Source organism: Pungitius pungitius, chromosome 9 (genome assembly GCF_949316345.1).
Source record: "Pungitius pungitius chromosome 9, fPunPun2.1, whole genome shotgun sequence".
NCBI classification, from domain to species: domain Eukaryota; kingdom Metazoa; phylum Chordata; class Actinopteri; order Perciformes; family Gasterosteidae; genus Pungitius; species Pungitius pungitius.
The window spans coordinates 20,882,853-20,906,295 of NC_084908.1; the positions used below are offsets into that span (position 1 = coordinate 20,882,853).

Below are 23,443 nucleotides of genomic sequence, written 5' to 3' on the forward strand. Positions count from 1 at the left end.
TCAGCAGCGTGTCGTTATTCACAGAGATGCATTGAGTTATTTGGTTGTTTCGGGGGGGGGGGGGGGGATGGAGGTGGGGGGAGATGCAGAGACCCACTGAATGTTGATGCAGAATGGCTCCCTGACCAGTAAGGACATAGAGACCAGCGATGACACGACTGCAGCAAACGAGGGCGGAGTAGAATGCAGTTTAAAATGATGCATGTAATCAAAGGTTTATCCACCGACTCGTAGCCTTCAAAAAGCTTTCTGCACATGAGTGTCTTTGTTTTTCTCCCCGCGAGTTCCTTCATTGTTTTTCATCACGACTCGGCTGCATCTAATGGGGATCGCAGCAGGAGCTGCGTGTTCAGACACGACACTAAACCACCTTATCTACACTCATGCTTCAGCTCTCTCAGTACCATCATCTAGTCTCAGCAGAGAGCCCGCTCCTTAGTGACCAGCAGGGGGCGACTCCTCTGCACCCATAGACGTCTATGAGGAAATGACTCTACTTCTGTGTAGTGACCAGCAGGGGGCGACTCCTCTGCTCCCATAGACGTCTATGAGGAAATGACTCTACTTCTGTGTAGTGACCAGCAGGGGGCGACTCCTCTGCACCCATAGACGTCTATGAGGAAATGACTCTACTTCTGTGTAGTGTCCAGCAGGGGGCGACACCTCTGCTCCCATAGACGTCTATGAGGAAATGACTCTACTTCTGTGTAGTGACCAGCAGGGGGCGACTCCTCTGCTCCCATAGACGTCTATGAGGAAATGACTCTACTGCTGTGTAGTGACCAGCAGGGGGCGACTCCTCTGCTCCCATAGACGTCTATGAGGAAATGACTCTACTTCTCTCTTGATTTATTCCCTCAGTAAACATTGTAAACATGAGTTTTTGGTCTCAGTCTCTAGTTTCAAGTAGTCAACGCAGCATGAAGTGTGCGGGTTGGGATGGAGGGTTTGACCACGTCCTGGATGGAGACTGGACCCCATCCATTCACAGCATGGTATGTGAGGACCATGTTTTGAAGTGGATGCGGGCAGCCACTGGTAACCAGTGAAGGGAGCTTCTGTTCATTGGTTTCGATGCCTGAGAGCTATTTTCTGGTGACTAGTGCCACATGTTTGCAGTGTTGTATTTGACTGGAAATATTGTGTAATTAAAGTGTTATTGGGTTCATACGCAGGTTTCTGTTCCTGGTAGCAAATACTCAACCCTTTTTTAATCATTTCCACAGAATTAATTGAGATGTTGCATCACATTGACAAAATAAATCAGCCCCCCCTGAAAAAGTGTTTTCTGCACCAGACGAGCCTTTTATAACGAAACCCTTCTTCAGAGGATGAGCGTGCCGTTTGTGGTTGTGCATCCATCAACGTCAGCGACAGGACAACAACAAACACACTACGTCATCCATCAGGCTAATTCCTTACACACGGAGCGATAATGAGCCTAATAGGACATGGAGGGGTCCTCACTCATCTCAAGTTATCATTAAAAACATGACACGTTGGTTAATGAAGGTACACAGCTTGATTAGTGATGAACACATCTCTGGGACCCCCTGTGGCTTTAATACGTACACGGGGTGCTGTTAGTTGGATGATTACTGGAAGGTTAAAAACATCACTCACTCACCACTTCATGAGGTCACACATTTAATAACCACTCACACCACATGGACCAAAGGCTTTTCCCAAAGTGATATTCTGATCCCTTCATTGAGTCCGATTGGTGGATACTGAGGATGGAGGCTCCACAGAGGAGGAGAGAGTGAGACGTGTCCACCAGACCAGCCAGTCACGTCTAATGGGGACTGTGGGCTTCACACTGACCTCGAGCTGCAGCATAACATGCACCGGAGTACTGGGCTCATTGTGTGGGGGGGGCGGGGGGGGATTGTCTCTTGTGGCTGCCCTGCTGACGGAGGGAGGAACTTTGACCTCCATGTGGGACCTTCTTTAATGAGGTTCTGTGTCTCTGAGAAGGTTCCAGGACCTCAGCACTCTCTGCGTGCACTTAGTGCTTCAGGTCCTTTAACTGAGATTAATGTCCATGGGTGGCTTTTGAGGGGGGGGGGGGGTTTGTTTGCTCCTTGAGAAGACAGCCTTTCTTCTGATTTAGTTTTTTCTGTATTCATTGTTGCTTCTTAAAAACTGAAAAGACAAACAAAAAAAACAACTTGAATTTCCTTGACAATTGGACAAATTATTTTAAATGAATTATTATACAATAAGTGGATCATCAAAACTCTGGAATCTATTGATCCGATAATTGTCACGGTTTGGGTCTGCTCTGTCTTATTTTGTAGTTTTCATGTCTCTGGTGTTCCTGGGTAACTTCACTCCCTGCCTTGTCCTGTCTTCCCTTGTGATTGTCTGTCGTGCCTGATCGTTTCCACCTGTGTCCAATCACCTGCACCTCCCTTGAGTATTTAAGCCCTGTGAGTCTCTTGTCTTGTGTGGCGTCATTACATGTCGACCGTTCATGTGTCACGTAAGTCAAGTCTGTTTCGTGTTTTCAAGTCTTCAAGTCCAGGTCCCTGTTTTTGTCTGTTTTGTTTTCTCCTCCTTCCTCCCTTTTTTGGTTGGAGCGATTTTGATTTTGAGTTTTGACTATTAAAGCCCTTTTATTTTTCATCAACTCTGCGTTTGAGTCCTCCCTCTTTGCCCTCGACCACGTCCCCCCCCCTGACAGAATGACGCCACCTCCTAAGGACTCAGCAGGGTTTGACCCAAGAAACCCATTTTTGGGAACTCGCCTGGCGTTTGGGGACCCACACGGCACGCAGCTGGCTGCCCGGCGCAACGCCAACCCTGGCTCGAAAGCAGGCTCCAGGCAGCGCCCCGGTCACCGCCCTCGCCGCTCTCCAGACCCAGGTTGGGCCTCGCCGATGGAGGCCAGCGTCCAGCCCCCAGTCCTCAGCGCACGCTGGAAACAGGTGCTGGAGCTGGCCGCCCGCCTCCAGGCCAAGTACGACCCCCACGCCCTGGACCTCCGCATTCGGCGGCAGCGACGGCGCCAACCACGCCCGTCTCCGCCCGAACCGGCCCCAAGACCCACGCCCCCAGCTCCAAGACCCACGCCCCCAGCTCCAAGACCCACGCCCCCAGCTCCAAGACCCACGCCCCCAGCTCCAAGACCCACGCCCCCAGCTCCAAGACCCACGCCCCCAGCTCCAAGACCCACGCCCCCAGCCCCAAGACCCCCGCCCGTTCCGGCCCCCAGAGTCTCGCCTCCTCCCGTTCCGGCCCCCAGACTCCAGTCTCCGCCCGTTCCGGCCCCCAGACTCCAGTCTCCGCCCGTTCCGGCCCCCAGACTCCAGTCTCCGCCCGTTCCGGCCCCAAGACTCCAGTCTCCGCCCGTTCCGGCCCCAAGACTCCAGTCTCCGCCCGTTCCGGCCCCAAGACTCCAGTCTCCGCCCGTTCCGGCCCCAAGACTCCAGTCTCCGCCCGTTCCGGCCCCAAGACTCCAGTCTCCGCCCGTTCCGGCCCCAAGACTCCAGTCTCCGCCCGTTCCGGCCCCAAGACTCCAGTCTCCGCCCGTTCCGGCCCCAAGACTCCAGTCTCCGCCCGTTCCGGCCCCAAGACTCCAGTCTCCAGCCCCGTCCCCACGGCCCCCGACCATGACCCCTCCAGGCCCGTCCCCACGGCCCCCGACCATGACCCCTCCAGGCCCGTCCCCACGGCCCCCGACCATGACCCCTCCAGGCCCGTCCCCACGGCCCCCGACCATGACCCCTCCAGCCCCGTCCCCACGGCCCCCGACCATGACCCCTCCAGCCCCGTCCCCACGGCCCCCGACCATGACCCCTCCAGCCCCGTCCCCACGGCCCCCGACCATGACCCCTCCAGCCCCGTCCTCACGGCCCCCGACCATGACCCCTCCCTCCCACCCTCTTGGGACCGCCTGGAAGTCGGTCCTTGAAGGGGGGGTGGGGTCAGGGGTTGGGTCGGCGCCCCCGGCCACGACGACGCCGGAGCCGCACAGCTCGGCGCCCCACGCCACGACGACGCCGGAGCCGCACAGCTCGGCGCCCCACGCCACGACGACGCCGGAGCCGCACAGCTCGGCGCCCCCCGAGACCCTGAGGCCCGGCTGCCGACCCGGCAGACCCCCCGAGACCCTGAGGCCCGGTCGCCGACCCGGCAGACCCCCCGAGACCCTGAGGCCCGGTCGCCGACCCGGCAGACCCCCCGAGACCCTGAGGCCCGGCCGCCGACCCGGCAGACCCCCCGAGACCCTGAGGCCCGGCCGCCGACCCGGCAGACCCCCCGAGACCCTGAGGCCCGGCCGCCGACCCGGCAGACCCCCAGAGCACCCCACGCCCGGCCGCCGCCCCGGCAGGCCGCCGGACCATAGCTGTCGGGTCCCCACCCTCCCGCCCCTTGTCTGATTTTCATGGTTCTGCCCCCCTTTAGGACCGTCTGGAATTCGGTCCTTGAGGGGGGGGTTCTGTCACGGTTTGGGTCTGCTCTGTCTTATTTTGTAGTTTTCATGTCTCTGGTGTTCCTGGGTAACTTCACTCCCTGCCTTGTCCTGTCTTCCCTTGTGATTGTCTGTCGTGCCTGATCGTTTCCACCTGTGTCCAATCACCTGCACCTCCCTTGAGTATTTAAGCCCTGTGAGTCTCTTGTCTTGTGTGGCGTCATTACATGTCGACCGTTCATGTGTCACGTAAGTCAAGTCTGTTTCGTGTTTTCAAGTCTTCAAGTCCAGGTCCCTGTTTTTGTCTGTTTTGTTTTCTCCTCCTTCCTCCCTTTTTTGGTTGGAGCGATTTTGATTTTGAGTTTTGACTATTAAAGCCCTTTTATTTTTCATCAACTCTGCGTTTGAGTCCTCCCTCTTTGCCCTCGACCACGTCCCCCCGTGACAATAATGAGTGTTAACAGCAGAGGCTCCTCCGTGGAAGCAGGAAATTTGACCCATGAGTGGACGTTCTTCAGCTCGCTTCTTCACGCTCAACCAAAAACAAATGGTTCTGTTCTTTGATTCCTGGTCGTTTGAAGAGGATGAAACAACGCGAGCCTCCGTCGGTTCTTCCTCCTTTGATCTTCCCTCGACGGAGTTGATGGAAGAGTTCCAGATGCCAAGACTCCGCAAATGAAGATGCGGACATTCTCAACACGAGCGAATGGACATCAGAGAGAGCAGAAGACGTCTTTGTCTTCCTGAAGATCCGTCAACAACTGGTTTGTTTCCCCTTCGCCTCCTTCTTTGTGTCACATTTCTCTTGCTTCCACTTCCATTACTTCCATTTCTCCCCCCTCCCTGCTCTGTCTTCTTCCTCCGTTCATCCTCACACTGTTTCCCTGTCCTCCGAGGCCCCCTGTCTCCTCTTTCCTTGCCTCCTTCCTTCCATCTTTCCATTCCTCTATGCTCTCATCTTACCAGCTCCTCATCTTTTTTGTTCTCATCTGGTCTTGAGTTTTTGCCTCCAAGTGTCTTCTTCCTGGCAACCTATACTCCCCCCCCCCCCCCATGTACTCTCTCGCCCCTCTTCCACTAATTTAAGAGATGCAAATGCTGCGCAGTGAGCAGATGGCTCTGCCCTCAGAGCCTGTATGAGACCAGCATTAACGAAGCTCGCTGTCTTCATTGCTCACACGCGGAGACAATGGACATGTGGACGCACGTCTTTCAGTGTGACCCCCGGAGCAAACATGGCTCTCAGTGTGGCAACACATCAGAGCTCAGGAGCTTCTGAGGAGCATCTGAGGAGTCTCTGAGGAGTCTCTGAGGAGCTTCTGAGGACCCCTTCTGATTCACTTAGATACTTTGTGTGGTTTTCCTGCGAACATCTTGGTGATTTGGTTGAATTCGGGTTGTCGAATAAAAACTTGTGGTCCTCGACTTCCACTTCTTCTTCTTTTTTCTGGTAGCTCACTGACATGTTGGAACGCATCATTTTCACTTTTATGAGACTTTGTTTTTTAACGTTTGCTCAGCAGTTCATATGTGATTCATGAATCCACAGCGTCTGTGGAGATTTGGTCTCTTGCGTCATTTTAAACTCTCATTTAACGCTCTGCAGTTATTCCCTCATGATTTGTGTCGTGTTTTGTCTTTTGGAATCAAATGAGGATAGAAGGTTGGTAAGAAAGAAGTATGCATGTGCACAAAGGTAACATGCATGCAACATTTAAATCAAAACCATGTTTGTGGTTGTGTGTGTCAGTGTGTGTGTGTGTGTGTGTGTGTTGGAGTGCATGTGGGCACATGATCACAGCGAGGCCGAGCAGACATCCCGTGTTCTCCTCGTAATGGGAAGAGTTTGTGTCTTCGTCCTTTATCTGCCTTCACATTTCATTATCTACCCACACCGATGCGTTCCATTTGATTTGAACGAGGTTTTACTGTATTTTAGTTGAAGTTACATGAACACAAATCAGGTGGTTCTTCCAGAAAGGAAGCAGAAAAGGTTCATTTATTGTCCTCAGCTTTGCCACATTGAACAAAGGCCTCTTCCAATTCAGCACCTCGTTGTACAGAGAGGTGTCAGAACCACAGCGCAGACCCGGTCCACTTCTTCCTTTCTCACCTGTCACAATAAAAGCCCGGACACGCACACTGTCAAACTATTTACTGGAGGGCCACTCAAATTATTCATGATTTCGCTGAAGGCGCATTAATTAAAAATGTATTCAGACATTAAATTGAAATGCTTTGAATAAACTTTGTACGAAACATGAAGTATTTCCCCGACCTCTCATTGATGAGAGAAGGAAGACCAATGAGTCCTTTGTATTCAGCATCTTAGAACAACGAGCCCAGAAAACAATGAGTGTAAATTAAGCAACATAAATAGTAACTTCTTACAAAAAAGAGCCGCGAGTCAAACAATTTTCAAATCAAAAAGAGAACCTTCTGCCAGCAGCAGCCTGCAGTCCATCAGCCTGCAGAGTAACTCGTTCAACTCGGACCAAATGCAATTCCTACCATCCCTCGGAGGGATAATGAGCAACACAATCTTACATGCAGCAGGTGGAGAGGAAAGTATGGGAAGGGGAATTTAGAGCTTGAGTAAAGAAGCAGATACGAGTGTAATGAGGGAGTCCAACCAGAGGCAGGAAATAGACTCCAAATGGGTCGTGGTTAGGAAAAAGGAAAAGTCCAGTCATTCTGGGACCTGGATAATTAGAGGCTTCGCTTAAATCACCATACCATGCATTATTAGCTCGGTGCGGCCCCCACCTCGTACCCCAAAGCTCACGTGCACAGTTCAGCACCTGGGAAGCCGGCGCGCTGACGAGCCCGAGGTTCCGGTTCAAAGGTCGGGTCTAGAGCCCGGTTCAAAGGTCGGGTCTAGAGCCCGTTTCAAAGATCAGGTCTAGAGCCCGGTTCAAAGGTCGGGTCTGGAGCCCGGTTCCAGGCCGCTCAACCACCTCTCTCCGGTCTGATGTGGCTCTCACGAAGGGCTGCAGGTCGGCCCAAAGGTGCACTGCACCAGACATGGAGTCATTATCCACTGATTGAGTAAATGCGTGGTGAGAGGGCGCAGTTAGCACACAGCAGCTGGAGTGAATTGGTCAGAAGGTAGTGGAGGTACTGATCTCTAATCTGTAAACACTTTACTAGAGTTCAGGCTCATTTAATACTCATTAGAACTACACTGAACTGAGCTGTCCTGGACTTAAGAGCTTTTGCTTTCAGCAGTTGGGACATTAGGCTCCATCTACACTAATATATTTCCATTTCAAATGATTTCTGTCCACGTGGAGTTTCAGAATAGTTTTAGAAATGATTTAAATTCGTGCTGCCATGGTGGAAAACAAAAATCAATTTACCTGCGTTGATATCGGTGTAAAGCGCAAGCAAATTGGTTACTTGGTTAAAGACAATTTGATTATTATAATACTCTTAAATAGTTTCTGATACTCAGGTATCAACAACAGAAAGTAGAATTTTCATAAAGCTGCAGGTGCACTGTGAACAGAGATGCCTTTTGAAATGGAAACCTGGCAAAGCGGATGCAGCCGCAGAGCAAAAGACATTGACTCAGTGGCCTGTGGTTGATGTCAGTGCTGCTCCCAACATCCATGGAAGCCATTCATCCCATTTCCCGCCAGTTAGCGCATCCAGTTAAAAGCGTCGCTTCAGGTTTGTCGCAGCGAGACTGACGGCCGTTGGAAAGAGCGCGTTGGATGTAATAGTTTGATGGTTTGCCAAAGGAATGTCAGATTCAGGCACATGACCCCGGATGGCAGTCCGCCCTCAGGTCGGCCGCACCGTCGATCTCGGGTCCGGTCATCCGCACCTAAATTTGCCCCTCCCCGGTTTGCATTATGTGTTGCTGTATGTGAACCTGTCTTGAGGCCAAAAATGTGAGAAAGTGAGAAAATGCCCGTTAAACTGAAAAAAAGCTTCAGAGATCCCGCAGATTTTCCTCTTTTTTTCTTTTTGGCCAGCTTTTGGAGCATGAGAAAATTAGATTATATACAACAGATGGGCAGAGCTCCCCAATGCATTTGCTTCCAAATGGCATCCTGTGATAGGCCCAGAATAACCTTTTTAAGAGAAGCCATTTGATGGGTGAAGGGTCCTGCAGCGAGCTGCTGGCACCACAAAGGAAATCCAACATTTCAAGCCCCAGTTATGTCGCAGACGTGCAGTGAGATGAGCCAACGTTGGACACTAACCAGGGTCCACCTAGTGAAAGCCCTGCTGTCACTCAAGTTCAGCTTCTTCTTCTTTTTGAGTTTACTCTGCTGATGAACCAATGAGATGACGGTCCGAACCCACCAGACAGTGCAGCACGCTCCTCTCGACCCTCGACCTGTGAGGCTGATTTCATCCACAGTGGATTCGTGGGTATCTTGTGTCTGAACATTTCGGCTTTCGCGCCGTCCCGTGTCGGCGCACCAGTTGCCACGGCAACACAATACCTATGTGACCTGGTTCAAAGGGTCTTTGAGCCATGAGCAGCGTGTGTCGGTTTTATGGCGAGAGATGAGGAGTTTCATCTTTGTCAGTGGATTTGATCTTGTTTCTTTGAGACGTTGAAGCCAATTGAATGAAATAATAAACATTTGACCCGTAAATAACAGCCGCGTACCTCTGGTGAAGATGACGCATGTTGCCAACTTTCATGTGCACTACCCAGAATCCCTTGCAATCGCTGGACTCCAGGTGCAATCCAGCACCGAAAAACGTAACTCACCATTTGGGCGTCGTTGTCTCTCGTTTCTCTGAGGTGAACGCCCAACGGGAAGCTAGCATCAGATTCCAGTCCCACGTGGATGCACACATCCAGCGCCTTGTGTTCCCACTCTGTGCACAGACTCAGTTGTGACTGATCCTGAATCAGCACTCCGCTCTCTGTGATGTGATGAGCGTCTCACGCTGCACGGCTCTGTGTTTGTAGTGCTGAAGGACGTCTCCGCTCTGATGTCAGTCCGTCTTGATGGCTTTCATTGTGCGGCTGCACACTCTGCGTGTATGTGTGTGTGTGTGTGTGCACGTGTACAAGTTTATTTCTGAATATGTACAGTGTGAGTCCATTATCATTATTCTTGTGCTGCAGCCTCCACGATTACCTTCCAATCTCCATGGTATGTCACAGTGACACACACACACACACACACACACACACACATCAATCCTCCTCATGTTTGAATGGCTCTCTCCTTCTTGTTACTCCCATCCCCGATTCCATCCCCATCTTGACCTTCACCAAAACCTTTTGTTTTTCCTTTCTCCCCAGTTCTTTTCCCCTCTCTTAAGCCCCCCCCCCCTCTTCTCTCTCTCTCTCTTGCATTCTGTTTCTCTCCCTTTATCTTTTTTCCTTTCTCACTAATAATCTTCCTCTCGCTGTCTGGAAAGAAATCCGGATGTGAACGTGTAATGAGAAAGTTTAAGTCGCTCAAAGAGGATTGTACCATAGCCTGTACTGAGCTAATCTTACACAGTGTGTGTGTGTGTGTGTGTGACTTTCAGCGTGTGTGTGTCTGTTCTTTTATTTACCGTCATCTCTTCTCCTGTTTGTCCTTGAGATGTTTCATTTCAAATTTAGCACATTTTCCTCTTTTGTCAGCAACTTCCCAAATCCCACCTGAAATATATTGAAATGGTCCAAATGTTTATTTATGTGTTATATTATTAGCTTGTTTACACAAAGACACCAGAGCTGCTGGATGGTTCGTACCAGTTCAACACGTCCTCATGCAGCAGTTCTTATTATACAGCACACAAATTTTTCATAAAAACATTTAGAATACATTAAAACTTCAGTAACTGCATTCTCCTTATTTCTCTCAAAGTTCCTCACAGCCCTTTCAATCGCTTCCACCTGGTGTTCCCTCGTCCTCTCAGAACGTTCAACGAGCAATGAGTCATTTATATGCATGAATGTGTCGGAGGGGGGATTCGTTCCATCTCCTGCCGGCATGTTTCTGACCCCTGCACTTCTCACTAATGATTCCTTGGAATGTTGGCAGCGAAATAACTTAAGCCGATTGTGTTGTTGCCCTCATTGTAAACGGCTCTGAGGTAGATAACAGCTTCCACTTCATGTCTAAAATGTAATTGTGAAGCAGGCGAGAGGCTGTTCGCTCCGATTGAATTGAGGGAGGTTTAAATCAACATCACATTTGGGGTTTTTTTCCACGTGTGGTGAGTGGGTTTCCCTCCATTTCTCGATTTATCTTCTTTAAGATAGAAAAGCCAGAGGTCTGGCACAATTCTTGCATCATCACTTGAAATGTCATTAGCAAAGGGCCTTCAGACAGGGGGCCGGAACCACCGATATTCACACACATACATACAGCACATACAGTATATAGAGATACATCTGTCCAGTGAAGCCCTCAGTCAGACAGCGTGGACGGGTTTAATTGGATCTCTCTGGTTCTTCAACATCTGAGAAGGAAGGTCGTTAGAATTCAAACTCAACACGTCAGCAGGTCTCTTTCTTCATGGGGTTTCCTCTGAAACACTTTCTGTCTCAACCCCAAAGTTACACCTTTGTTGTCAACTCGCGACAAATCAAAGAACATAGCGTTCCACATGTTGCAGAAAGTACTGCAGAACCAACAAGGAAGGAACCAAGAACACCATCTCCAAGCGATTCAATCCTCCACAGTCGCTGCAGGACCCCAGGAACGACTTGCCTTCCCGCTCTGACCCCGCACACATCAGCTCCGCAGTCCGAGGGATCAAACCGGTGCCCTTTAGAAGAAACACCATCCACACAGGCCTAATTACCCCCCCCCCCCCCACTCCCCGTACCCCTCACCCTCCCACATCGGTGTTCTCTCTCTCCAGCATCCCAAAGACATCCAATTACTGCCCGTCCAGATAGATTAAAAGTCATCTGTCGTGCCAAGTAGCCAATTAGTGAGGCCGGAAGCTTTGAACCAATCACAGAGCAGCAGGAACCGATGGCAAAGGCGTCAGGAAAGGGACCGCAGGGGGGTGGAGGGGGCGCCTACCTCATCGCCTCATGTGAATCCGTTACAGAGGCCTGAAAGGTAGAGGCACAGGGCACATAAAGTGTGTGATTCACTTTTTTTTTCGAGATGCTCACCTGAGATGTTTCCATCCACTGAGAGAGAAGGAGTTTAAGAAGAAGCAGATTTTACGTTTTGAACTGTGCAAACACTATTGAACGGCTTTTTGAGATTTAGATTTTCTCCATTCATATAAAAAGAAAAAATATAAAATAAAATCAGAGCTGAATACATAATAAATATCAGAGCCCCCCGCCCCCCTACAACACACACCCCTCCTCCTCTTCTTAACGTGTCATCACTTCACTCAAATCCACGACCTTCTTAAAAAGTGAGTTTTGTTACCAGGCAACAGCTCAGAAACATGCTGCTTTCTCACGGCGAGAGCGTGCATGTGTCCGTGCACGCGTTGGTGGGTCTGGATCAGATTTACCTGTCATCCACTCTCAAGACCACGTGTGTGTAGTGTGTTCAAGTGGCAGCTAGGGGACGGGGACCAGAGGCGGACAGAGGAAGAGGCCGTCTCGCTTTATTACACAATTCCCACTTGTGCACCAAAGAAGCAAAAGCAAGGCCTTCCTCCTCCTCTGTTTGAGCCCGACATTATATTTTTCCTCTTGTCTTCCATCCATCTTCACCAGCTGTTTAAATCTTATTTATATGTATCTCTTGCACCTCATTTGCTACAGCAGTGTTGATCTCGTTTTGTACAGTGAAAGTCTCTTTCTGAGCCCCCCCCCCCCCCCCCCCCCCCCGTTTAACTTCCTCCTTTCCTCGTAGCATATGGACCAAGGTCTCCGATCTGTCTCCCTCTGGACTGAGAGTCGTGCTGGTCGTATTCTAGGAGCTATAAGAGGGAAAAATAATTAGTGTGGGGTCAGTGACGACTGCAGGGGGGGGGTGGGGGGGGGGGGGGGGGGTGGGCGAGAGGAGTGGGGGGTGGGGCGATGGAGGTTTATTGATGCAGCCCGTTAGAAGTAGCAGAAGGTGATGTGGTGGGAAAGGAGAGAGGGGACACCGAGGGGAACGAGGTGGACGAACAACATGTGACGTGGGACACACCGATGAAAATCGTCTCGCTGCATTGATTCCCCCCCCCCCCCATGTGTGCTGGTTTCAATAGGTCACTGGTTCCCATCAGCATCCGTACAGACCGGTCCCGCTTGGCCCCCTCGCCCCATTACTCATTGACGGGCCTCGTTAAGTCAGGGTCGTGGGTCTCTCACACACACACACACAGCAGACCTTTAACGCCGTGCGCATCGCTTCCTCCCACAACGGGACTGGCAGAGCGCGTGATGCGGCGTTTGAGCTCCATCGCTGGTCGTTGACCCGCCGGTCGATGTTCTCAGTCTGTTTATTGGAGCTCGATCTGAACGGGTCGAGGATCGGCCCCAAAATAGACTAAAGGATATGAATCCGAAGAGAGAAACAGGACCCCAGCGGGATGTTCAGCAATTACCCCGGCAGAAAGGCGTCATTTGTCCCACTTGTTTTTTACTCATGAGTAGATAATGATCCACCTGGTGCCCAGCGAGTCCACATGGATCCACCTGGGAGGCATCTTGATGATCGGATCTAACAAGATCTAATGAGATCTACCGAGACCCGGTCTAACAGACTCGATCTTCTGCCGTGACGGATGATCAAAGTTAAAAGGACGACCGTGACCACTGAAACGTGGCCCACCTTTCAGTTCTTTTTTATTTCTGATAGGCCTTCCGTCTAAAAGACGGCTGCTGTCACACACTTTTGACCCGGAGAGGCAGAGACATCTGTTCCCACAGAGGAACTCGTATCTCTGCTGTCCCGGGCGAGCACGCCTCGCTGCGAGCTTTTTGGATGGCGGAGAGGAGGAGTGGGTTTGCAACTGGAGCGGCTGGCTCACAACTTTCTGGCATCTGGGAGCCGCTGAGATGCCTTCAAGCAAGGCAGTGATCCGTATGGGCTCCGAAGAAGCTGCTCCATAAACACTGTGGGATTATGTTAACAAAGAGCAGATGCCAACTTGAAAAAAACGTTACAGTTATGTATTTATCCGTGTAAAGCTTGTAAGAAAATGTGTTCGTATTTCCGGCACATTCTTATTGCTCACCTTCTTTCTTCTTCATAATGGACATTTTAGAGCATTTCATGTTACCGTTTCAGTAATTTATCATCATTTGGACCTTGCAACATCTATTCAAGCATGCAACTAAATGTCCTCTGTCTTCACCCGCCGGTGGACCTCAGTCTTTGCGTCTGAGACACGAACAGATGCTGGTTCTGGATCCTTCCCGTTGATTTAGTTCAGGTGGATGATTGTGTCATGGGAACCAGCTGGATTCTCTGTCACGAGTCCAAGATGTTTATCCTCACAGCCGTGAGGGCGGTGATGAAATGGTTTGAAGGAGACACATGGTCCTCCACTATCGCTTCTCTCTGCTGACCTGTCGACCTCTTGAAAAAGCTCACCTCATGAAAAGATCTTTTCCATCAAATTCAATCTCGAGACTGGTTTTATCTCCTCAATTGATTCCCTCTTTCAATTAAGGGATGTGAAAAATAACTGTGAGGATGGGACGAAGCCACAGATTGTTTTCTTCTCTATTTATGCTTCAAACACAAATTAGCTTAATGCTTCCAGAATTTAATCAAAATTAGATCACGAGAAGCAGAAAGATGGATGATGTGAAACCGACGTCGGTGTGAAGGGGAGACCGGTGGAGAGGTGACACGGTGGCACGAGAAAAGTGGTACTAGCCGAGTGGCTAGATTGTTAAATGAGAGAGGTGACTCAGTAATGGAGAGATGGCGGAGGCTTGAGGGGAGACGGAGCCGCCGTTAAGATACGACCGAAAGAGTCTTCACGCGAAGCGTTTGCGGCGGCAACCGGGCGAGTCAGTAGGAGACAATTTAAAGAGTGGCCGGCGTGTCTGATTGTCACCTTCTAATCTCTGTGGCCCATCTCCATCGCTCTCTGTTTTCTGATGTCTCCTTGGTCCCTCACGGCCTCCATCTTTCCTCCGTCTCTGAAGAGTCGGGTTGTTCTCCATCTGCAGCCAACCGATCCGCTCGGCTTCACTCTGCTCGGCTCCACACGGGGATACAAAATCAATTCCAAACTCCCATTACGAATATAAGCTTTTTGGATGGTAATCAAGATAAACCCCTTGGCGGGGCAACGCTATCAGCGGAGAATCTTGATTGTTCGGCGAACACTTAGTGAGCCAGGAGAGGGTTTGAAAGCAGAGACGAGACGCTCCCAAACTTCTTATCTTGTTTCTGCGTGAAAAGGGGAAGGAGGCATCCACCTGCGACCACAGTCTGGGATTACAGCGGCAGAATCCTGATGCAGCAAATTACACAGACGAGGGATAAGAAACGGCATATTGATACTGCAGTGGCATCCAATAACAAAAATAGGCTGTGATCAGTTTGAGTCCAGAGGTTGTTGTTTGTTTTGTCGAGTGCAGTCTGCTGAACACTGAAGCCCCTCCCCCACTGGTTTCTATTCGTTACGCTCCTACGGTCGCTTTTCAAATCGAACTTCAGACAACTTCTGCTCGCACGCCACTAAAGCCGGCGGCTCAGGTTGACAGAGGCACCGTGATAATCGGCACAGGTTAACCCTCAGGTGACTTCACACGCATGAAGAATTCTTTTTTTTCATGATGAAACGTGAAAAGAATCTCATGATGAACAAAGGTTTCAAAAGAGAAGACTTCACTAAGCTTTGTACTATCCACATGCATACAGGATGGCATTAAATCGTTTGATAATGAGCAGCTATGCTGGCGTTGAGCAGAGGGAGCACATGTTGTAATAAAGATGTCTTCATCGCCTTTGGTTCTTATCGATGTCTTCATCGTCTTGATATCCATAACGCTGATGCAGGTCGTTTGCAGTGTGAACAGGTCTCGGACTCGTGCGGTCTTCCAGTCGTCCTGGTCCTTGATGCCGATCCATTGAGGAGGCAGAAGGTGCTCACCTCTGTGCGGTGTTCCCGCATTCAAGTCCAGACCCAGTCATCCAGACGGCCTGTAATCTATTCCAACCCCCCCTCACCAACTATTGCTCTCTGCTTTCCTCTGCAGGTGCTCATTACTCGCTTCGCTGGCCGTGTTTCCAGACGCTGCTGCAGCCAGTGCAGGTGTGCACACAGGTAAGCTCTCCTGGTTATAGATTGCTGGATTTGTGTTTATGTTGCCTTTCTTTTGGTAAAGCCATCACAGTATTTTGAGATCTCAGTCCGTAAACAACATTCCTATTAAAGTAATCTGCATCATCGATATTGACAAACACATTTTCTCCCGTATTACACTCCATGAAAGTCTGCCAAGAGAGTGAACCCCAGAGTCATGGTGGATTTATTCATATTCCTATTTGTAGCATGAATGACACACAACATATCTGAAGTCATTTTGTTGGATTTACATCGTTAAACAAACTGAGAACGTAATCCAGGAGGAAACCTGTTTCCCTGGATACATAAGGGAGGAGGCAGCTTGTATGGACGGGACTATCTGATAGCAGAAAGCAGGGTGGCAGACAACAACCTTGTGTGTAAATAATCAGCCGGAGGAGCTGGTACTAAAGAAGCACTTTGGCAGTTGTGTTGTGTTGTCATTGTGTCAATGATTCTAAAGCTCAGGCCTGAGCCGAGTATGCAGCCAGAGTCTGATCCATCGATTTATGGATCGCATTTATTTACTGTGATGGAAAAAAATGAAATCCAAAAGACAATCAGTAAGACGCTGCCAATTAATAACGAGTTCTTCCTCTAAAATAGAGTCAATGCAGTTTGAAAGTCAAATATTTGAACAGCTAGTAAGGTAATAACTGACTTCCTGGAATTAATCAACAGTCTTATGAAATTCCTTTGCGGTAAGTACGTGCTTCGTGCTTTGGGGGAGAAAAAGTCTTTTTGAAGTGGGATTTGGGCAGTGAGGAGGATAATTATCCAAAGTAAATCTGTCTACTGCAGAGAATCATCTGCCTTTAGTTTATTTGATTATTTGATGATGGCTGTTTTACAAGAGCTTATGGACATGTCTCCACTGCTCTTTATTTCTAACACTCTTCACGGTCCTTTTGTTTGTGTGACTTTGCCCTTTGGGGGAATAATGCAGCGATTCCATGTACTGAACGTTGGCCTCACTGCACCGTGTTGATGAATCCATAATGAGACCATAAACTCATGTTTACAACGTTGACTGAGGGAATGAATACAGAGAGAAGTAGAGTCATTTCCTCATAGACGTCTATGGGAGCAGAGGAGTCGCCCCCTGCTGGTCACTACACAGAAGTAGAGTCATTTCCTCATAGACGTCTATGGGAGCAGAGGAGTCGCCCCCTGCTGGTCACTACACAGAAGTAGAGTCATTTCCTCATAGACGTCTATGGGAGCAGAGGAGTCGCCCCCTGCTGGTCACTACACAGAAGTAGAGTCATTTCCTCATAGACGTCTATGGGAGCAGAGGAGTCGCCCCCTGCTGGTCACCACACAGAATTCAAGACATCGTTGGCTTCCCTGTGTAGGTGGAGGCAACTTGCATTTTGTCAGAGACCAACACACAATCCTGGAGGTTTAGTGTGAAACGGGAAAGCAAATGGCCACAACTACATGGATGAAGAGCAAAACCAACCAGTCGAGATTCACAGCTGTTCTTACCCTCTCACTCCTCCCTTCACTCCTCCCCCTCCAACCCCCTGCTCTCTATGCTCCATTCCTTAATCTGCTCTCTTTCAGTCCCTCGTGGATTTCTATCTCACGTCAGCTCCTCCCGTCCTCTGGCTGGTTTTGTCTCTCCTTGTCTCTTTGGTAGTTCTGCCGCTTGCTTCCCTCTCGCCGTCTCTTCTTCTCTCCAGAACTTTTGAAGTGTAAATGTTTTCGACAGGACTGCTTTGCTCCAGACCAGCTGGGGGGCCGCGAGAGACATGAGAATGAGAAGAGAAGACTTTAGGAGTCATTTGGAGAAGAGCAAAGGCCAGTTTGATGAGTGGGAAAAGTTGTTTTGAAGACAAAATGAATAACTAATACAAAGATACATTTTTCTTTACATGACTGGAATGATGCTCTCCATAAAAATTGGTTCCTGAGGCTTCTTATTTTAAAAATATCTGTCATAATGGTTTCATTTTACTGCAGGGTGTACCTCTCGCCTCCCATTCTCACCCACGTGAAATACAATATCTCATCTGATCCCATTTGACTTGAAAGTAGAGCTCATGTGCAAACTTGAGGAGGATCTGTATTCGAGAATTAATAAAGCTCTGCAAGGAGACGCCCTGCATCACAGATATTTTATCCTTTGCAAGAATTGAATAAGAGCCTCCAACCAGGTGGGGTAGAGAATGTCAATTTAACCCTTCCCGTCCATGCCTGAAGGAGGGCTTGGTCTGGGAATAGAACTGGCAACCTCTGTGCTCCCCCAGGCAACGGCTACAGAAGATTGCTCTGACTCCATTAAAACGCAGCCCCCTCTTTGTTTCACAAATGATGAAACAACATTAAAAAAAAGCCAAGTTGTACACGATGACTTTTACCGCAACATGGTTTTAGCTTTATTGAACATTAAAGCGTAAACTACTTTGCTTCCAATTACTGTATTTGTTCTCCAAAGCTTAATAACAGAAATAGAATCCTAGACACACAACGTTGGATTCACCTCAAACAACCAAGAAAGGTGAAGAAACATAATCACGCACTTTACTAAGAGGAGGCAGTAAATTGGCCGTATTAACAGGGTTTTTCCACCCACTTCCTGGAGGGAAACGCATTATTTTCTTTTATTAAGCTCAAGTCGAATACCGATATTGGATTTTCGTATGCTTACCCTCGGCGAGAACATTGCCGCCGCTGCTCGGGGAAATGGAAAATTAAGAAACGGCCTCCTGCAAAGTGGAGAATGTGTCGAGGGAAGATGATTTTGTGGGATTGAATTCCCCGAGTTATCCTGATAAAAGCCATTTGGTCAGCGGCCTCCGTCAGAGGCGGGTCTCATCCCAGCTGAACACAGAAATTTTCATTGTTGGGGGGGGGGGGGTCAGGTGGAGGCCGGTGCCCATTGGTTCCAGTGCGATCGGCGTTGGGATTTTATTATTAAAAAAACAGCGGCAGCATCTTGGATATTTCGATTAATCGTCCACCGATCTCTTCGATGTTCATTCATTTCCTCATTAAAACACACAAGACCCAGCTTCTTCAAACACATGGTTTGGTTGGACCCCCCTGAACAGGTGCTTTCACAGGTGTGCAGTGTGGGGCCCCGTCGCCATCTGATGCTCACAACGGGTCGACAACGCGCTAATACGAGACACTGATGACACAACCTCTGTGTACCCTTCATATCGAGTTATGTTTGCTACTTGCTAGTACAGCTCTGTCCAATTCCAACCAGTGATGGTCAAGTGAGGAAATTAAACTGACAAACATCTGTGTGGGTGACACTGAGAGTCATTTGGTGTTTTCGCACCAGTCTGCTTGTGTGTGACCCAAACAGCCCGACAACAAAGGTAATTGTCAGAAATAGAAAGTAGTTTTAATTGTCAGGCCCAATAACCTACATTAGATCCTATCATTACCAAAGATTACATTTTGGGATTCCATAAACAAACCTGCTAATGAGAGGATAACATCGCGTGAGCTGATACGACGTCTCTGCCTCCAGAATCCACTTGAGTTAAAGGGCTCACCATGCTCGTACATGCACGGCAGCCATCATCTTCACGACATGAGGTGCAATGAAACCAATTTACCAAACACACGGCGAGCTGAATGCTGCAGGTGGCGGCTCTGAAACGAGTGACGGGAATAACGCTCCGCTGTTTGCCTGATTGTGTTGTGAAAAGAGATTATGTTCCTTGAATGGTCTCATGGAGAATCATCATTATGGACATTGTGTGTCGGAGGGGAGCTGGGGAGGGGGGAGGGGAGGGGGGCCAAAGCAGGGAAAAGAGTTACGTATGCCGCCGTGGCTGAGCAGACATTTACTACATTGCTGGTAAGAGGCGTGTGTGTGTGAGTATGCTTATGTTATGTGGCATTATGTAAAACATTGCAAGTCTCTGTGGGGGGTTCTTTAAGATCCTCCTACCCCCCCCCCCCCCCCCCCCCCCGTGCACACGCATCGCACTCTCCTTCGTTCAAAATGGTCGCTTGCGCCTGACATTCACCTCACTAGTGCACTAGCGCCGCCGTGGGCTGGAAGCAGGAAAGCCCCCCCGCCGCCCCTCTAGACCACGAGCACCTCCGTCCCTCCCTGTTTGCATTTGGAGGGACGAACGGAAGTCAGGTCACAAAGGAGTGTGTGTCACATGTCCGCTATGAAGAAAAGAAGCACGTTGAGGCAGAAGAAGGGTTGGTCCTGTGTGCCTCTGTATGGACACAATAACAATAAGAGAGCATTAGCACAACATAGAATGGGACAAAATGCTTTTGAATACAAAGTGGCTGTCTGACTCCAGCGATATGAAACATGGGATCGATTATACTTTATGAGCTTTTATGGAGACATCATGAAGCTGTTTGGATTTACAAGAAAGGAAATGCATTTAGCTTGAGATTTCTTTGCTGGGGGGGTTCTTGTTATTCCTTCTATTGTCATGAAAATGACTTACAGTTCATTCAGTTCTGTCTGTCACCATGAGGGGTGGGGGGCTATCATTCGGGGGGCAAATTCCCATAGGAATAAAGTGTATTCTGTGTAGTGACCAGCAGGGGGCGACTCCTCTGCTCCCATAGACGTCTATGAGGAAATGACTCTACTTCTGTGTAGTGACCAGCAGGGGGCGACTCCTCTGCTCCCATAGACGTCTATGAGGAAATGACTCTACTTCTGTGTAGTGACCAGCAGGGGGCGACTCCTCTGCTCCCATAGACGTCTATGAGGAAATGACTCTACTTCTCTCTTGGTTTATTCCCTCAGTAAAGATTGTAAACATGAGTTTATGGTCTCAGTCTCTAGTTTCTAGGGTCCACACAATGATTGACAGGTCTCTACGTCCTCCTCAGTCTAAAGACATTCACTTCCTGTTCACTGTGTCAGCGTCAATCCAGGAGGCCGACAATAGGTCTCCAATGTTGTGAGTTTGAAGTTTAATTGGAGCATAATTTAAGCCAAGCATCTTCAACACTAAAAAAACTACTGTCCCCCAGGAAAGTCCAGTATTTGCTAGAGCCCTGTCGCTCATAGTAGCCCCGACCTAAAACATACGCTGCTTCATGGACTTGTCAGACATGCTCTGTGCGGTCGGTATATAAAGCTCAAATTAGTCTTTTACGTCTGTTTTTTATCATTTTTATAAAATGGTTAATAAAGGTGAGCCTAAACTCAAGGGATTGTGAGCGTTGAGGCAGCAGAGCATTGTGGGAAAGATACGGCTGTAATAATGTGGGCACAATGAGGAATGGCTTCATAAAAGCCAGGAGAGAGGCTGGGAGAGCCGGAGGTGCGGGGAGCACGGCGTGTGATGGAGTCCATGCAGCAGTGGCCAGAGGGGAATGCAATGATATTGATTGAACCATTACAATATCAATCAACCCTGCCGCTAATTCACTAACGACACCTGCAGAGAGGAGCGACCTGCAGCGGCCTCGTGAAGCACCGACGTTCCCCATGCACAGGCCACATAGGAACAGATGAGCAGAGTGCATTCTAACCGACAATATCGATGCCAATGTGTCAAATTCAATAAGATAGTTTACCACAGTCAGTGTGCCCACGAGAACGGACCTTGAATCGAGTTAAGAGCACTAGCGGAGAAAGAAACATCGCCTAACGAGTTGAATACAGCCGTCTGAGAAAAGAGAGCTTCTGTTTCCAGCTTTTATCAGAAATAAATCACTGCTGAATGAAACATTGATTGAGTCACATTTCTTAAGTACACCACATCAGCGCTGAGAGTAAACCAAAACTAATGGAGAAAGCTCATTTCAATGCCTGGAAAATTCCCCTGTCAACATGTTGACACGGGTTCCTCAACACAACATTATGAGTTAAAATGTCTTTAACCGGGCAAAACAGTTTTCAAGGACGCACACATGATGCATTGTGGGGGAAACAGTCAGATGGCAATAAAATAACGAGATTCTTGGGGCTCATTTGGAAGAGAGACAACCGCTTGATGTTGGGAGTCTAGAGAGGATCCTCCTTCTGAGCTCAGCACAAATGTCATGCTGCGGAAAACAGACGGACAGAAGTCAAAAGGCCCCCCCGCTAACCACGAGGACGGGTCGAGAAGGAATGACCCGCTGGGCACTGGGACACCGTGGACCCAGCAGCACGACGTGAGATGCAGTGTGTGGAACCTGAAGAGGCCGATTCAGAGGGTAGCTCAGGTCGAGGAGAAGGCTCTGGTTTGGGTTCCACTAGGTGCTGCCTTACAGTGTTGGTGTCCAACGGGATGTGAAAATGATAAATCAAACGTAAAAAACTGAAAATATACTTTTGCAAGGATTATCCAGCGTGTTCTCTCTTCACGCCTTATTTCTATTACCACAGCATCATTTGTCAAACCAACTCTGACACATATTCAATACAGTTGTAATGACACGCTTTGCGCGATAGCTTAGCATCCAGCTACAAACAGCAGCGGGATCAAACCTCCGGGGGGGAGGGGGAGGGGGGGGGCTTTCTGCCTTTAGGGTGAGCCGCCCGTAATCCCATAAATGGTTAAAAGCGCCTAATCTGTGTCGCAGGAAGGCTTTCATGTGAACCTCGGCTGTGACACGCCTAACCGCATTAAAGGGCTGAGGTAACAGAGACGTTACATCCGCATCCCCCCCCCGGCCCCCGCGGCCCCCGCTACACTGCAATGAAGTGATCGGGACGTTAAATGCAGAGAAGTGGTATTGCTGTGTGTGTGTGTGTGTGTGTGTCTGTGAGAGTGTCAGAAGGCTACAAATGACGCCTCATAAATTTGTTTTTCATCAGCTGCAGGGATTCATGATGTGTCAGTGTGTGAGTGTGTGTGTGTGTGTGTGTGAGTGTGTGTGTGTGTGTGTGTGTGTGTGTGAGTGTGATTTACTCTGTGTGCGCTGGAACCATGAGGTGCAGCAGCCACCGTACGTCGTGCACAGGCCTTTTACATCTGCACCCCCCCCCCTTCAAGGGAGGCTCCGCCCCCTCCTAAGGGAGGCTCCGCCCATCTCACGCCTCACGTGAAGGTCCCGATGGTGTCGTGCGATTCCTCCTCTCGTGCTTGAAGGCTCCATATTTCATGCTCGTGACACGTCGGTGTTGTTAAACCACAAATCCATACTGCAGAGTCCACGCGTCACCGAGGAGGTGAAACCGTCCCGCCGTGCCGATGAGCATGAAGTCTGTGAGCTCGACCCTGAGTGCAGACTGAGAGGCGGTCGAGGACCCTCGTCTCCACCAAGCATGGCCTCTGAAGGCCGTGAGCAGCGACCTGCTCAGTGTGCAGCGTGGAGGATGTTCTTCCTCTTTAGAGGACTGCGTGGATGCGACTATAAGCACCCAAAGAGCTCTACGTTGGCTCCTGTGTGTTTGTGTCTATTCGTGTGTGAGTTCCTTTGTGTTGGAGAACTAGTCTGAGATTTACAAGAGCTGCACAAAGCCGAGGGTCTGCAGTGTTGCATCACCGAGTGCACGCATGTGTGTGTGTGTGTGTAACTACACATGTGTCAGTCTGAAGCAAAGATAAGCCCTGAGAGTCTCTCTCTCTTTGTCTTCTTCTTCTTCTGTAACGATGTCTTCATTTCATTGTCTTCTTCACACGCTCGTCTCCATCAGTCATGTCTGTTACTCAGACTCTGTCACCTCACTAATTATTACACATCATTCCCTTTTAAGGAGAGAGAAAGCCAGGAGGACCCGCCCTCTTTTAATGACTGCTACATCAAACATTGAAGCTGCAGATCAGCCCCCCCCCCCTCTTCTTCCTCTGTTGGGAGTCCGTGGGGGGGGGGGGGTTTAATATTTGATCCACATTTGGATATCTTTCGTCATTCAGTTGTGAAATAGCATTCATCACTATTTCATTATTTTGCCTCTATGTTTCA

The 23,443-nt window shown here is 49.4% G+C and overlaps 2 protein-coding genes across 5 annotated transcripts in view; both read left to right on the forward strand.

Moving 5' to 3' along the window:
- The window catches only part of lgals2b (lectin, galactoside-binding, soluble, 2b), a 155,802-nt gene that overhangs the window by 31,717 nt on the left and 100,642 nt on the right, over nt 1–23,443 (forward strand). The window contains exon 1 of one of the 3 annotated variants that reach the window (XM_062564343.1): nt 13,670–13,673. The exons of 1 other annotated variant lie outside the window; for it this stretch is intronic. Coding sequence is in view for 1 of the 2 variants with exons in the window: in XM_062564338.1 (XP_062420322.1) it covers nt 17,028–17,074 (47 nt within the window). In the remaining variant the exon portion in view is untranslated. Of the gene's footprint in view, nt 1–13,669; nt 13,674–17,012; nt 17,075–23,443 lie in introns of those variants that run through there. One more of the 3 variants, XM_062564338.1, reaches the window with a different exon arrangement.
- The window catches only part of elfn2a (extracellular leucine-rich repeat and fibronectin type III domain containing 2a), a 71,714-nt gene that overhangs the window by 5,032 nt on the left and 43,239 nt on the right, over nt 1–23,443 (forward strand). For both annotated transcript variants that reach the window (XM_037471889.2, XM_037471890.2), the window contains exon 2: nt 15,513–15,580. The gene's annotated coding sequence lies outside the window, so the exon portion shown is untranslated. The remainder of the gene's footprint in view (nt 1–15,512; nt 15,581–23,443) is intronic.